This window comes from Prunus avium, chromosome 6 (genome assembly GCF_965620075.1).
Source record: "Prunus avium chromosome 6, drPruAviu1.hap1.1, whole genome shotgun sequence".
Classification (NCBI taxonomy): domain Eukaryota; kingdom Viridiplantae; phylum Streptophyta; class Magnoliopsida; order Rosales; family Rosaceae; genus Prunus; species Prunus avium.
In genome coordinates, this window is record NC_142289.1 from 14,346,550 (window position 1) to 14,360,958 (window position 14,409).

At 36.0% G+C, this 14,409-nt stretch overlaps 2 protein-coding genes across 3 annotated transcripts; one reads left to right on the plus strand and one right to left on the minus strand.

Annotated features, from left to right (window-relative positions):
* The first annotated feature begins 651 nt into the window (after nucleotides 1-651).
* On the plus strand, nucleotides 652-7,437 carry LOC110773614 (transcription factor TGA1). Of its 2 annotated transcripts, none has more exons than XM_021978145.2 (9): nucleotides 652-1,015; nucleotides 2,633-2,801; nucleotides 2,895-2,969; nucleotides 3,927-3,986; nucleotides 4,071-4,148; nucleotides 4,239-4,302; nucleotides 5,016-5,287; nucleotides 5,921-6,148; nucleotides 7,008-7,437. In XM_021978145.2, exons 2-9 carry the CDS (start codon nucleotides 2,643-2,645, stop codon nucleotides 7,158-7,160), a joined length of 1,089 nt encoding a protein of 362 aa, XP_021833837.1. In that variant the 5' UTR covers nucleotides 652-1,015; nucleotides 2,633-2,642; the 3' UTR covers nucleotides 7,161-7,437. The 2 variants fall into 2 exon arrangements, with proteins under 2 accessions (XP_021833837.1, XP_021833836.1); XM_021978144.2 differs by having other exon boundaries at nucleotides 657-1,015; nucleotides 4,236-4,302.
* A 657-nt stretch (nucleotides 7,438-8,094) lies between these two features.
* On the minus strand, nucleotides 8,095-13,252 carry LOC110747512 (alanine--glyoxylate aminotransferase 2 homolog 1, mitochondrial-like). Its single transcript, XM_088254213.1, has 9 exons — nucleotides 12,837-13,252; nucleotides 11,870-12,100; nucleotides 11,381-11,551; nucleotides 10,555-10,698; nucleotides 10,250-10,429; nucleotides 9,825-10,050; nucleotides 9,193-9,306; nucleotides 8,988-9,074; nucleotides 8,095-8,582 (listed from the first exon to the last, which is right to left on the minus strand). The coding sequence occupies exons 1-9, from the start codon at nucleotides 13,110-13,112 to the stop codon at nucleotides 8,539-8,541; spliced, it is 1,473 nt and encodes a 490-aa protein (XP_088110339.1). The 5' UTR covers nucleotides 13,113-13,252; the 3' UTR covers nucleotides 8,095-8,538.
* Between the last annotated feature and the right edge of the window lie 1,157 nt (nucleotides 13,253-14,409).

Here is a 14,409-nt window from a genome sequence, read left to right on the forward strand (position 1 = left end):
ATGCAAAAGTAATTAATTTAAAATTTAAAATAATAGAAAATTGGAAGTTTTTACTTCTAAGAAAATGAGGCAAGTATTTTCCTCGTAGAATCTAGGATAATCCCTTTTTGTGTGCAATATCAAATATCAAAATATGCATGGCCTCAAATTTGAAGTAGTCAAAATTCAGACAGCGAATCATCACGTTCATGTAGCCGTTACTGTTCCCACTCTCAAAAAGTTCAAAACTCAAAAAAGTCAAAACCCAAAAGTTAAAAATATTAAAATTAAAATTAAAAATAAGTTAGACAAATTAGAGAATTAGACAAAACCACGCAAAGCCGACCCCACACCAATAAACTGTCACTACATTCCCGCGAAATTATCAACTCCCACTTGACCCCCGTACCTCTCCACGCGCTCAACTCGCGCGTTCGCACCAAACCCCAACCGGAACGCAAGCCCTCGCTCATATCTCCTGCGAATCCCAAACACCCGGCGAGGTAACATGCCGGAATATGACGTCAGCGAATCACTCGCGGGGAGTGCGCAGGTTAAGGAAAGCGTCGCAGAGCGATCCACCTGGTGCGCACATTAGCAGTGGGTGGGATATTGTAGTGGGAGGAGGATGAGGATTACGACGCCCTCTTTCATCTTCTCTGTAGTCTTTGACTCTCTCTCTCTCTCTCTCTCTTTTCTCACACTCAGAAAACTACAAATTTTATTTTGTATAAAAAAATTTGTATAAAATTAGAAATTAATGGATTAAAAAAAAGGGAGAGGAAAATGGTCAATAATTGTAATTGGGAATTTATTAATATCTTAATGAAAGATTAGAATAGGAGATTAGGAAGTTTGAAAGTAGTCTATTAAGCTGTCGTGTTCTCTCACTCGATTCTTCTGCGAGATGATGAGACTTGCAGTGAGAGCTAGGGTTTCCATTGCTACTCTGCAGAAGGCTTGGTCTCCCTGCTTGGTCTGCTTCAATTTAGAGCGGGAAAAGTAAACTTGACTTCCTCAGACGGGCCTTTCAAAGGTTCACTTTCTGTTTTTGCTCTCTTTTTTTGTTCTCAAATTCCATTTGGGGCATGTTTGGTTTCCGAGAAAAGAAAGCAGAAGAAAGAAAAGGGAAGTCTGAGTTTTGGGTTTTTTTGCTTTGTTTCAGTTTTTAGTTTGATACAAAGATGCTGCAGCTTGGCTTAAGAAAGTTGAAGTTTTTCTATCTCAGTCCTCTGTTACATAGTTTTGCTCTGTTATTGTTATGATTGATTGTCAATACTGTTTTGGGCTCTCATGTGTTTGATGAAGAAAGTAAGAAATGGATGTGAAATTTGAAACTTGAGCAACTTCCCTTTACACTTATTTGTTAGTTCTCAGTTTTCATTTATAATTATGTGGCTGATAAGAGGAGCTGAGTATCTTGTACTAAAAACTTTTACTGTATAGTTGATAAGCAACAAGTACAAAATCCATGTCAAACTTTTATTGATTAAAGGAACTGAGAGTCTTTGGTGGTTAGGCTTTTTGGAACCCTGCAAAGTTCTAAACTTGGCTTGTAGTTACTTTTTTTTTCCTTTATGAGAAATTCAGCATGACAAGGTGAAAGGCACCGATCATTTCATAAATTCCCCCCCAACTTCTGTGTTTTCTTCATCTTTTTGTTGTAGCTGTGTACAAAATGAAAGGTGCTACTTTTCTGTGATCAGTATGTACTTTGGTAACTTCAAAAGTTGTGGGCTTGGTGCTAGCTTTTACAGGACACCACTGAAATTGTACCCGATTGCTTATCTGGACATTCAAGTTATGCTATGATGGAACTTAGAGTCTTCTTGTCTGAAAAATTGGAACTTCAGAAAACCAAGAACGTGCTCAGTTCATTCAGTATTGTGTCTGAAAATGTGTTCTTCCATCTCATTTATTTCTATTCTCTGTGTTGATGTGCATCTAGGTTCATAACTTTTGATTGGACTGGTGTTAATGAGGGTATGAGATAGTTGTTGGGCTTCGATTTCTTCAGAGTTTAGGAGTTCTCTCTCTGCAGTTTTTATCAAATTGGAATGCAGCTGTATTTTAGTATCGTATTGCTTTTGCTGGTGTTCTTTTGTATTTTAGCTTGTTGGTGCTGTTTTAGAGCACTCTAGATTTTTGCTCCAGTGGACATCTTGTCTACTGTTTTTACCTTTTCATTCTCCTCTTCAATAATATTTTATTTCCTATTTTCTTATATATAAAAATAATCATTACACTCCTCATCCCTTGGTTTTCACTTCCCTTCCTATCTCATGTTGCTACTATATTAACATTGCACTAGTTGATATGAATTTTGTTCAAATATTGGCCTTTTTACCCCAACTGCGAGTCATACTCTAATTGGGATCATAACAAGGAGATTTCAAATGTTTCTACTGTTGGTGCAAGGACGGAATTGAGGCTGGTTTTATATAAATTTTACAATTTTGTTTTTCGTAATTGCAGTATTTTATTAGTTTAATTGGACTGCATATAAGTAGGCCTTTTGTTTTGGATTTCAGTTTTCACATATTGATTGAGATTACAGAAATATGGTTATCCTACTTCTCTCTCTGGAAATTCTTCTAGGTTCTACATCACATGCTTTTATGTCAAAAATTCATTGGATTCCTTCCATTGTCAGTTGAAGAAACATGAATTCTCCATCCACCCAGTTTGTCACCTCAAGAAGGATGGGGGCCTATGAGCCTATCCACCAGATTAGCATGTGGGAGGAAAGCTTTAAGAGTAATGGTAATTTTAATGCCTCAGCATCCATGATAGTTGATGCAGACACCAAACTAGATAATCAGGTGAGTATTTGATATTAATTGTTTTGGTTCTTGTTTCTTGGAGTGACATTAATCTATTTTCTGTGCATTGTGTTATCATTTAAATTTATCTAGTCAGAGGATGCTTCTCATGGAATCCTGGGACCTTCTAGCAAGTATGACCAAGAAGCAACTAAACCTACAGACAAGGTGAGAGATATTGAGCTTCTGCATCACTCGCTGGGTGATCTCTTTCTTTCTTTAGCAAAACATAAGGCTAACCGTACTGACATACAAACCTTGGTTGAAAAATTGAAATTTCACCACACTGGCACTATCGCTTCTGACTTTCTAACACTAATAACCTAGTATTCTGATCAACTGTGAAATTGCTTCTTACAAGTGGCTGATGAATATTGTATACAACACATAGATATTCATTTCCAAATATGTCCACTTGATATACTTTGTCACAGTATGTCGTTTTCTTATTGGGTGTAGTAAAGGAGTAATAATAACAGATTCAGGGATCTCTGTAGTAAAGAAGTATAGTTCAATGATTTCAGACATTAGTCATGAATGGAGATTGAGATTTGTGAAATACTAGTTGAGATTGTAACGTTCATTGATATGTAAGGTTAAATCAGGAAAACAAGTCTATGGAGTTCAAATGGGTAAATGTTGTGGACTTTTCTCTTTTTGAAGAAATTGTTTACTACTGTAAACTTTTCTATAATTTATTTTTCCTTGGGATTTGGGTGCTAGACCTTAGCTTCTTGTCTAATTTAAGTTGATTTTGGTTTGGCCACCTTTTAAATTGTATAAACTAGATAGAATATTCCGTACAAACCTCAAGTCCGAGGCTTGGTTTTAAGGTATGGATTAAAACGAAAAAAGTAGAGGTTAGTTACTGCTTGCATGCCTACTTTATGGCTCTCATTAGATTCAAAATATTATTTGTGAATCATATGGTTACTTTTGGAGTGGATTTAAATAACTGGGGATTGGTCATGTTCACTTAGCAATTTATGACAGAAATTTATGTTTGTGAGCTAAAGATTTACTGTATTCTTCCAGATGCATTTTGTAGTAATTCATTTTAGGAGTTCAATGGTGCGAACTTTCAAACCAGCATCTTATACTTTGGTTATGTGTTAAACTATTTAGGTGCAAAGACGTCTTGCACAAAATCGGGAGGCTGCTCGTAAAAGCCGGATGCGAAAGAAGGTAGGAAGTGGTATGCATTTGAAAATATATCATATATGCAACTAGTGATGTATATGGACTAATATGATGACTTTTCCTATACAGGCCTATGTTCAGCAGTTAGAAACAAGTCGTTTGAAGCTTATTCAATTAGAGCAAGAGCTTGACCGAGCAAGACAACAGGTAAGGAGAAGATTAGCTTTTCTACAATTTATTACTAAATTCAATAGAAAAGAAAAAAATTATAACTTCTCTTCTTGTAAATTATAGCAGGGTATTTATATTGGCAATGGACTGGATGCTAGTCCTCTAGGATTCTCGGGCACTATAAACTCAGGTTTGTTTGTTAGTGTGCTTCTGCCATATCTTCGATTTTATTTTGTCAATCTAGAATGTTGATATGTATTATAGGGTTGCATATGAAACTTGGAGTGGTCAGCAGTTTAAGCAATTTATTGATTCTATGCAATAAAATGCTACATCTTGTTGGAATTTTCCTTTTCCTTTTCATCCCTTCTGGTTATGAGTTTTTATTGGTATTGTGATGATGAGAATGGATAAGTGCTCCATTCTTCAACATCAAGTGTCTGTGCAAAAGGCTATAAAGTCTATGCATTGTTAATAATAGAAAATTGTGGACGTGTCCACCACATACAACAAAGAAGGCATATAATTCCCTATGAGCCAGCCCTCAATAATACAAAAAATGGTGATGGAAACTATTTAACTCCGCGCTGAATCTACAAGAATAATAGAAAGTGATAATTTCCGAAACTCGAGACAACCTGAAGCCTGAAGGGAAGTCCAGACTCTTACTCTATCCAAAAGGTGTTTGTATATATATACCGGGACACATTCATGCTTCCTGTAAAAACAAAGCTCTCTAGAAGGTTTACCAGGGCGTCTTTCAAAACATCATAATCTCTAATGTTTGGATGCTTCTTTATATATCTTTATGCGTATGTTTCCTCTAGTACATGATTGTATTGTATCATGACTTTTTTTTTTCATGTCCTTGTAATATAAAATTTGAAACTCCAAGTTATGCAGGTGTAACAACATTTGAGATGGAGTATGGACATTGGGTGGAAGAACAAAATAGGCAAATTAATGAACTGAGAACTGCTTTGCATGCTCATATAAGTGATATAGAGCTTCGATTCCTTGTGGATAGTGGCATGAGTCACTATTTTGAACTTTTCAGCATGAAATTAACTGCCGCAAAAGCTGACGTATTCTATGTGATGTCTGGGATGTGGAAAACATCAGCTGAACGGTTTTTCTCATGGATTGGAGGGTTTCGCCCTTCAGAGATTCTTAAGGTAATGTATGGTGTGTTAGAAGTCATTAATTGAAGATAATGCATTTTTTGTTCCCGAGACTTGCGCGTTGCAGTAGAAGAACTTGTAGGATATTAGAGTTATTCTTTAAAACCGAATCACCAATTATAGGATGAAGGGGAATGAGAATTGGTTCATTTTAATCTAATATTTTTGATGAATTTTGAATGAAGAGTGTTGACTGTACCAGTAGTGCAGCATTTTTTGATACTTGTATGAAAAAAGTTTCACACTATTGAGTGTAATAGTACATACACACGAAATAAATCTTATAATATTTTGGCAAGATTTATTGTTCTAGTGTATGATTCTCAGCTGATGTGATTAATCTTCAGGGTTTGCTTTTATGGATTCTCTTATAGAATGCCAATAAGTTATGACAACTGGATAGTTTCCATTTCGGGCCAACCATTTTATTTTTTTTTCCTTTTTCTCGTTGAGAATGTGGAAAGTTGGAGGCAGATCATCCATTATGGTTCTGATATCTTTACAAACTGATGCATTTAGTGGAACACTATTATACTTTAAACGACTTCATTTGGCATATTCTTTCAGCAATAAGTTCCATAATTGAGTGTCGGGTAAAGCTAGTTCTTATATTTGTGTTGATTACAGGTTCTTCAGCCTCACCTTGACCCCTTGACAGACCAACAAGTTTTGGATGTTTACAATCTTAGGCAATCATGTCAACAAGCAGAAGATGCTCTTTCGCAAGGTATGGATAAACTCCAGCTCACTCTGGCTGACACTGTGGCAGCTGGTCAACTGGGTGAAGGTAGTTATGTGCCACAGATGGCTAATGCCATGCAGAAATTGGAAGAGCTCGTGAGCTTTGTGCAACAGGTAATGTACTGCATGTATCCATAGACCAGTTGGATGTTTTTGTTCCAAACTTCGACTCAAGTGTGTTTTATATCTAATCTTGCAAAACCGTCTGTTTAAATGTTGAAAATGTTGGAAATGTTGGTGCTTTCTATAGGCTATAATTTGTACATGTAGGTGCCATGAATTATTTTCGGCTTTATCAAAAGTGAAGCCATTTAGATTTCATATTACAAATGGAATGAGTGGGATATAACTTTGTTGGTGAATGAAAACATTTATGCCCATCTTGGTGTTGTTTATTTTTAACAAAATCTGAGTTTAAAAAAAAAAAAATTAAGACAAGTTTTTCACATCAAATTCGACTAGAAAGAACACCAATGTCAAAAGGAACCCTTATTAATCTCTTACGTCTCTCATGTCTCGATAGAAGCTGAAAAAATGAATCTTTCGAATTATTTGGTAGGTAAGATAGTACAGACTGACTTGTATTTTTATGAAGGGATTAACTAAAGATAGAGGAACAGTTTTGTTGGAAATTTCACTGACATGGTGAATTTGTGATATTAACTTAATGACAAAATAGGGTTAGAACTACTCAGCTATTTGGTAATGTACAGCTTCCACCAGTACAAGGCAGAAAGTAATCACATAATGAGTTCTATGTTAAGGGGTGAACAAAAAGTTTTGGGGTGCATTTCATTACATCCGAATGCTGTTGACTGAGATTTTCATCTTACGTGAATCATTGTGATATTTTTGTTTTTGTAGTATTTGGTGTTAACTTTACGTAATTTTCCTTGTAATGTTAGTTCTGTGTTAGTTTTCTTAACATTTCAATGACATGTTTTCTGACTAAATGATCTTTTTACCCAAACAGGCTGATAATCTTCGGCGGGGGACCTTACAGCAGATGTCATGCATCCTAACAATCCGCCAGGCAGCTCGCGGCCTTCTTGCCTTGGGGGAGTACTTCCAACGCCTTCGAGCTTTGAGCTCGCTTTGGGCTACTCGTCCTCGTGAGCCTGCCTAATCTTAACACAAGGAGCATACAATGCCAAGCTCAATATTCAACAAGATAATCACCAGCAGAAAAGAATCATGCATCTACAACCACAGCTCCCTTTGGTAATGTTGTTCCATGCATATATGTAGACATATTGAAGCTGCTGACATTTTTCAAGCAGCAGCCCATGTTTTGAGAAGCTGTAAATATGGGTAACCATTTTGTCTGCAGGAAGTTTGTAAATAAATTATTCTGAATGTTTTTGTATATTATTTTGTCTTAGAAAATATTTCTTTAGCGCTTACATTTTGAGTCTACCGACGGAACTGTATCATGTAAATGTTTGTTTGAGGGTTTCTGTATTTCAAATGGGTCAGGTACATTTGTAGTGAGGGTATCATTGTGCTTTGAAGATGGACAGTCTTGTTCTGGAAAAGTTAACATAAGACATTTTGGTATGTATGGGATAATGCTCATTTTCAGGTCTGTCTTCGAACTTTTCACGAGCACAGCAGACTTCAACAAAGATAGTTTTTACTTATTACAATCAGAGCTGTGAGCTGAGCTCCTGTTATAGAATCACTGCACTATTTTACCAGAAGTGGCATGGAAGCTCCAACTGCCGAAGCTTGCTACATGCATGTTTCGGCTGCAAGGCTGTCTTTGACTCAATGAACACAATCTTTGCAGCGAGCCAACTCCAACTGTTTCATTGCTAAATTTATCAGATTGAGCTTACTCTTTCATGCTGCGTCTTTTATCTGAGATAAAAAAATTTGAAGTTGTAAAATGACATCCTTTACATCCGTCTAGAGTATCAAGAGGCCCCTTAAGTTATAATCGTAGGGGTTACTTATAATTATTTATAACTTTAGCTGTAAGAATTGAAAAGCTATTTGGAATGTAATTTTAACAACCATCTTTGGATCATGAGGTTTGTGAGTTGAAAATAACCTACGCAGCACTGACAATTTTTCTTTCTTATTTACAGAATGTTGGTTGGCTCTCTATTCAACACTTTTCCACTTTGAGGTGACATTTTGGAGGAAGAAAAACCAGAACTCAAAAACATTCTCATGTAGGTAGTCCCTCTTCCATGTGAGTGTTGGAGTACTTGAATTGCAAATATGAACTTGATAAACCACACAAAAGGAGAAATATGGTTATCTCGCTCTCTTAATGGCCTCTAATTATAAGCTAGCAGAATCCATTTTGGTGCACAGATTGGCGTCCTCACTTATCGTACATGGATCGATTTCATCCAACGGTTGCTAGACACCTTCAGGGATATGAGCAAGCTGCTATTTCTCATGTAAAATGAGCACAAACTCTATTGAATTTAACTTTACATTATTGAAAGATCTTTACAAACCACAATATCATTTGGTTCTTCATGTATTAGCCCTCACAACTTTGACATGGAGTAGTCCAAAGCATCGACAAGAAAATCTGCAGACATAGAAGTTCAACCTAAGTACGTATCTCAACCGAAAAAACACAACCCAAAAACAATTATTTCATCTGTTATACGTCACCACACGCACACACCCAATTGCATGCTCACAGTAAATATGCATATCAACCATTCATGTGTAACAGTTGAAAAACATGTCTTCATTGAAGGATCTTCGGGACAGAAGTTATGGACCTTATTAGATTTTTTTTATTTTTTTTATTTTTTTTGTCATTCGCTAGGGAGGGGGCAGGGAAAATAATTATTATATTCACATGTATACATAATGTGTGTGTGTGTGTGTGTGTCTTGTGTTGATTAGGCTGTTGTCTCTCAGCTCATAGAATGCTTTCCAGTTACCATTTGGGCTAATTCATACCAAGCCTAAGACAAAAAAGTACCTGCATCATCTTTGGTAAAACACATCGGTGGCTTTATCCTAAAAACATTTCCATGTAGTCCCCCTTTGCCAACTAGAACTCCGAGCTCTTCAATCAATAACCAAATTATGATTAGTATGCAGAAAGGAATTCATGGAGATAAATGTAATTTAACTTGGGATCATTGAAAGAATTTAAACTACGAGCTGGGAGAGTGTATTGATACCTCTGAGTTTCTCGAACAAAACTATGGTTTCTGCCTTCGCAGGCTTCTTCTCTTTCCTGTCAGTGACAAGCTCTATCCCCACCATTAAGCCTCGGCCTCTGACATCTCCAATGACTGACACAGAATATAATATATAAGAACACTTGTGGTAATGTTTGACAGATTCAGAGACCAAAGTACGGCACAAGAAAGAGGAGCGCCAAATTGCAAACATCAGTTCAGACTCAACTGATTCTACAAGGCAGAGTATAGAGCAAGGCAATAGAATCAAGTCTAAGCACAATAAACCTCTAATGAGGTTAGCTAACTATATGTAGGGAAATTAAAGGAAAAGAGTAACTCCATCTTTTGGAATATAATGTTGGTGGAAGACCAACTTTCTGTCATTTTTAACATTTTAAAGTAGCAAATCATACCAAAAGGAGTATAGGTATCATGAGACAAACCTTAGAGTAGTTCTGTGTACTACTACAGAGTAAGCTTTGCTTACATTCAAAAATATAAAACTGGCTCAGCTGATTTCCCCATTAACAAAGGGCCATGACATGGGCTATAGATAAATATTTAAATTCCAGAGATACATGCCTATAATAGAGAGAATTCTAAAGACATCAAGTTCAAAGGTTAGTTACTTTCATATCTTTGCTGAAGATCTCTCAAACGCCCAAGCAAGTGAGAGCCAACATCAGCGCAATGAACTTGACGCTTCTCTTTATCAATAACTCTGAGCACTGCAAGCCCTCCAGCAGAGCATACAGGGTTTCCACCAAAAGTGTTGAATTGAATCTTCTGGGCTAGTACACTTGCTATTTCTGGTGTTGTCACCACTGCTCCCAATGGCAACCCGTTTCCAATGCCCTGAAATTTTAACAAACGAATAAATTGGTAAATAGTTCAGTAAATAAGTTATTGCGTTTCACGAAAATCAAAGTCATCTATAGGAAAAGGCTGGCAATGAAAATATGCAACACAACCATATACTACTGTTGTAACACCAAACCACATACGTCAAACTTTTCCAAAATAAAATACAAACTATCAATAGATATTTAAAGACCTTAGCCATGGTAACTATATCAGGAATGACACCCTGCGTTTCAAAGCCCCAATAATGGCTTCCTGTGCGCCCAAACCCAGTTTGTACTTCATCAGCAATGCAGACACCACCAGCTTTGCGAATAATGTCATAAACCAGTTTTAAATATCCAGGTGCCAATTCAACTGCTCCTCCAACTCCCTACAGTTAGATAATGTGAAAATAATAATAATAATAATAATTTTGAATTAAGTATCAGATTCCTAAGCACAGTGCGTTATATGTATCAATTTAAAGCCACATCTGAAGCAACATTCAGTACCAACCTGAATTGTTTCAGATATAAATCCAGCAACTTTTCCTGAAGTTCCATAATCAATGTGATCTTGTACATCTTTAGCATAACTTTCGGCATCCGAGCCAAAGATTCCATGGTATGGATCTGGATTTACAACGTGATGAATTTCACCCTGCAATGATAAAGCAAGTAGTAAGTAGATAATACAGAGAAGTTGGTGTCTCAATAGTGTTCATGTATGATTATTGTATAACTTCATATTGGTGACACTGAAAAAATAGTAATGAGCCAAAGACTGAAGACTCGGCAGGGGTTGAATTGATCAAAGTGCATTGCATATGCATGCTTTGCTATGTTAGAATGAATTACAAACAATCTCGTCATAGAGTAGAAAGTGTGCGATGATAGGACATTATCTATAGTGAACTTCGTACCATGGGTATTTATAACTACTATTAATCATAATGGAAAAAAATAACTTAATAAAATTTAGTCTTATTAACATTTTTTAGAACTTTTATTTTGAGAATATTGTGCCTGCCATATCATAAATTATGTCAGAAAGATAAGAAACAATTCTTCCATAACCCTGGTTTTCATCAGGAGACCAAATTGAACAGCATAGACACATATCACAGGTAACATATGTTGGAACACTAAAAATTTACATGTTATTGTAATTAAAATGTGATAAACTGGTTAATGGATCACCTTGCCTACCTCTCTGGAAATGGAACTCTGGTTCTTCCCAGTTTCTCTATAAAAGTAATGACATATCAAATTTGGATGTATTCTAAACATAGCATGCCTGAAGATGGATCTTTGGAGCTATACTGACTACTGATTGTACAAACCTGTGGAATTGGATACTTCCATGTGTTCAAAGCGGTCAAACCAATTGTATTAGGACTTCCCCCATGATATGCATTTCTCAATGAAATCATATCAAGACTGCCACTATATAGACGAGCCATCAACATTGCTAATTCATTTGCTTCTGTCCCAGAATTCACAAAGTAAACAACCTGCATTTTAAAACTGTCTATTCAGTAGTTGGCAAGTATAAAAAAAATGTGATAAATGAAGCACATAAAATGTATTACACAACAGTCCCAGAAGTCTTCTGTCCTTACAGTAATTGAGAAGTATCTCAAGTTTTGAAACCAGATAAACCATAACACTGTTGCTCAATTCAGTACTATTACTTCACATTTCAAAGGGAAGGCTAAAATATAATAGCTTACGCAGCCTGTAATTAAACAAATATATAATTGTCTACCATTAAGAAAAAAAAAAAATTAGTGTCAGAAATTGTCTGCAAATCTAGTTTGAAGAACTTGAACCTTTAAATTTCCAGGCATTTTTGAAGCTAATGCCTCGGCAAAATCAGCTATTGCATGGTGCAGGTAAATGGTTGTGGCATGCTGCAGAAGCTTGCTCTGCTCCATGATAGCATTTAAAACTTCTGGATGGCAATGTCCACAAGAAACAGTTACTATCCCAGCAAAAGCATCAAGGTAGCGCCTGCCATTCTCATCAAACAAATATTGCATCTTCCCTTCAACAATATTGAGCTGTTTACACAACGATAAATAAAACAAAGAAATCAGTTTCTGCATAAACTGTGTTAATATAAAAGCGGACATCCGGTAGCACAAAAGTAATGCAACATCATACAGGCGGGGAGACAATAATTTCCATTCACTAGCAAATGAACTGGTGGTGTTGAGCAAAGGCAATAAATCATATAGGAAACCCCTTATGCCTTGGAACCAGAATTTTTCGACTATGAAATACATGCAACATAAGACTCAACCACAAAACTTGACTGAATAATTGCTCGGCAAGCAGTTTTACCAATAATACAAGATTGAAAGAGTTTGGCTAAATGTCAAAAGTCACTCAAATTTCACTTCTTATTGATTGGTGCATGGCAAGAGAAGCAACATGATTCTTTATTTTACTAGACACAGTCACACAGCCATTGTAAAGCTTTTTTCAAAAGATAAAACGAACCAGCCACAGAAAAAGTGCATAATTAATTCAAATGAACATATATGTAACACAATATCAATGGATCCTGAAATTCAAGGTCCCAAGTCTTGATTAAAAAAAGATTGATACTTTGTTTTATATTATATTCAGTTCCTTTTAAAATTTTCCCCTGGTTTCTCAGCAGCCAAACGGCCGGAGAGATTGAAGCCCAAGAACAGAGAAACAAAAAAGTTATCGCAAATGATTTCAACCAAAACAGAAAAATGCCGCATTTAATACAAATGGTAAAGAAAGTGTAGAGATAAACAAACATACAGGGTTCTGATAATAATGGAAAAGAGAAGGACCCAGAAACTTCTTTCGCTTCTGGAAGACCTCATCGCCCCGAGGTCCACTGTAAGGCTTTGGCTCGTAATCAAACTGCGGCAGCAAAGGCAGAGAAGCCTCATGATCAGCACCAGCACCAGCAGCAGAAGAAGGAACCGTAGAGAAAGAACCGCAGAGAGATGGCCTGTGACGAAAATGGTAGCCACCAATCTTGTTCTTGGCTTCCCCTAGTGCCTTCTTTAAGAACTGCCTCTGCAATGCCATGGCTGATTCTCAAAGAGACCAAAAGGGAGAGAAAATGTTGGAGAAGAAGATGAAATGTGAAGTTTCAATATTTTTAGATTATCTGGATTTGTTTGGTTGTTTGTGAGGAGGAACAAGATTACAAGAAGCAGCGTCAGCTAGTGTTGCGTGCTTCTGACTCTTTAAACATAAATGTTTGATTGGACTAATTTTAGTCATTAAAGTATGTATTTTAATGACCAAAAATGATATAATAATATAATGCTTTAAAGTTGTCACTCGGTATATTATTAATAGACAATGGATTAGGTGAATATTCTGTAGGCCCTGCTTACCTTACCAGTCTTCAATGATCAAGTCACAGCTCTTTTTGAATTTTAAGAAAAAAGAAAAAAAAGGTGCCGCTAAATAAACCATAAAATTAATTGAGTACATCCTATTACCAAAGTATTTATTGAATTATTAATTTACCCTAATATAAAATGACCAAAAATGATATATGGAATTGTGAAACAAATATAATTTTAATAAGTACACCTTAGTCACCATATTCAACCCTAATCAAACATAGAGAAGTTTTCATATAATTTTAAGGGTCTTTGATGCTTCAAAGGCTTAGAGTTTCCTTACAAAGACAGCGAAAGACAAGGGTCAGTGTTTCTCCATGTACTTGATTCTTCCTTATGCAAAAGATGGGCAGCCCTATTTGAATGAAAAAGTTTGTTTCGTCTAACTTCTTAGCTCAACATCATCCATACAATAAAGTTGTGGATGACTTTAAAATCCTAGAGTTTAAACTTTTCTTCTAACTTAGAAGCATCCAAAATTCTCTAGGATTTCAGACCGGTGATAATGCCTTTCACTAGTAATTTGACAGAGATGTTTGAATCCCCTCCATATATTTCAAAGAAAATCACAAATATTTACAATAATCAAGCTTTGAATTGAAGGGGCTAGCAAATCTACTCCCACAACAGCTTACGAAATAAAAGATTTTGATGCGAACCCAAAATCTGAAAAGAGGGCACGATTTCATGTAAAAAGAGAAACTTGATTTAGAATTGGTATTAGGGTGTTGTGTGATAGAGTGTATTAGGGTGTACCAGTGGTATTTTTGGTAGTTCAATAGGGTGTACTTAATTAATTTAATATTTTAATCTAGGGTTTGTTTAGCAGTACTAAAAAAAAGTTGTATAAATTTGATTTATTTTACTAAATCTCATTTCATGCTCATCATTGCTTTCAAAATTTACCTTGTTAAAAAAATTTCACTCTAAACGATGGGACAAATGGTTAAGCAAATGCCTAGAAAACTTCA

What these genes read in the sequence shown, in the direction of transcription:
- LOC110773614 (XM_021978144.2), top strand. Translation starts at nt 2,643, where the DNA reads ATGAATTCTCCATCCACCCAGTTTGTCACCTCAAGAAGGATGGGGGCC. An exon ending in CAACTAAACCTACAGACAAG is followed by an intron (nt 2,970 to 3,926) that starts GTGAGAGATATT and finishes TAAACTATTTAG; the next exon opens with GTGCAAAGACGTCTTGCACA. An exon ending in CTCGGGCACTATAAACTCAG is followed by an intron (nt 4,303 to 5,015) that starts GTTTGTTTGTTA and finishes CAAGTTATGCAG; the next exon opens with GTGTAACAACATTTGAGATG.
- LOC110747512 (XM_088254213.1), bottom strand. Translation starts at nt 13,112, where the DNA reads ATGGCATTGCAGAGGCAGTTCTTAAAGAAGGCACTAGGGGAAGCCAAG. An exon ending in AAATGCCTGGAAATTTAAAG is followed by an intron (nt 11,552 to 11,869) that starts GTTCAAGTTCTT and finishes TTTAAAATGCAG; the next exon opens with GTTGTTTACTTTGTGAATTC. An exon ending in TCTTCAGCAAAGATATGAAA is followed by an intron (nt 9,307 to 9,824) that starts GTAACTAACCTT and finishes ATTCTGTGTCAG; the next exon opens with TCATTGGAGATGTCAGAGGC.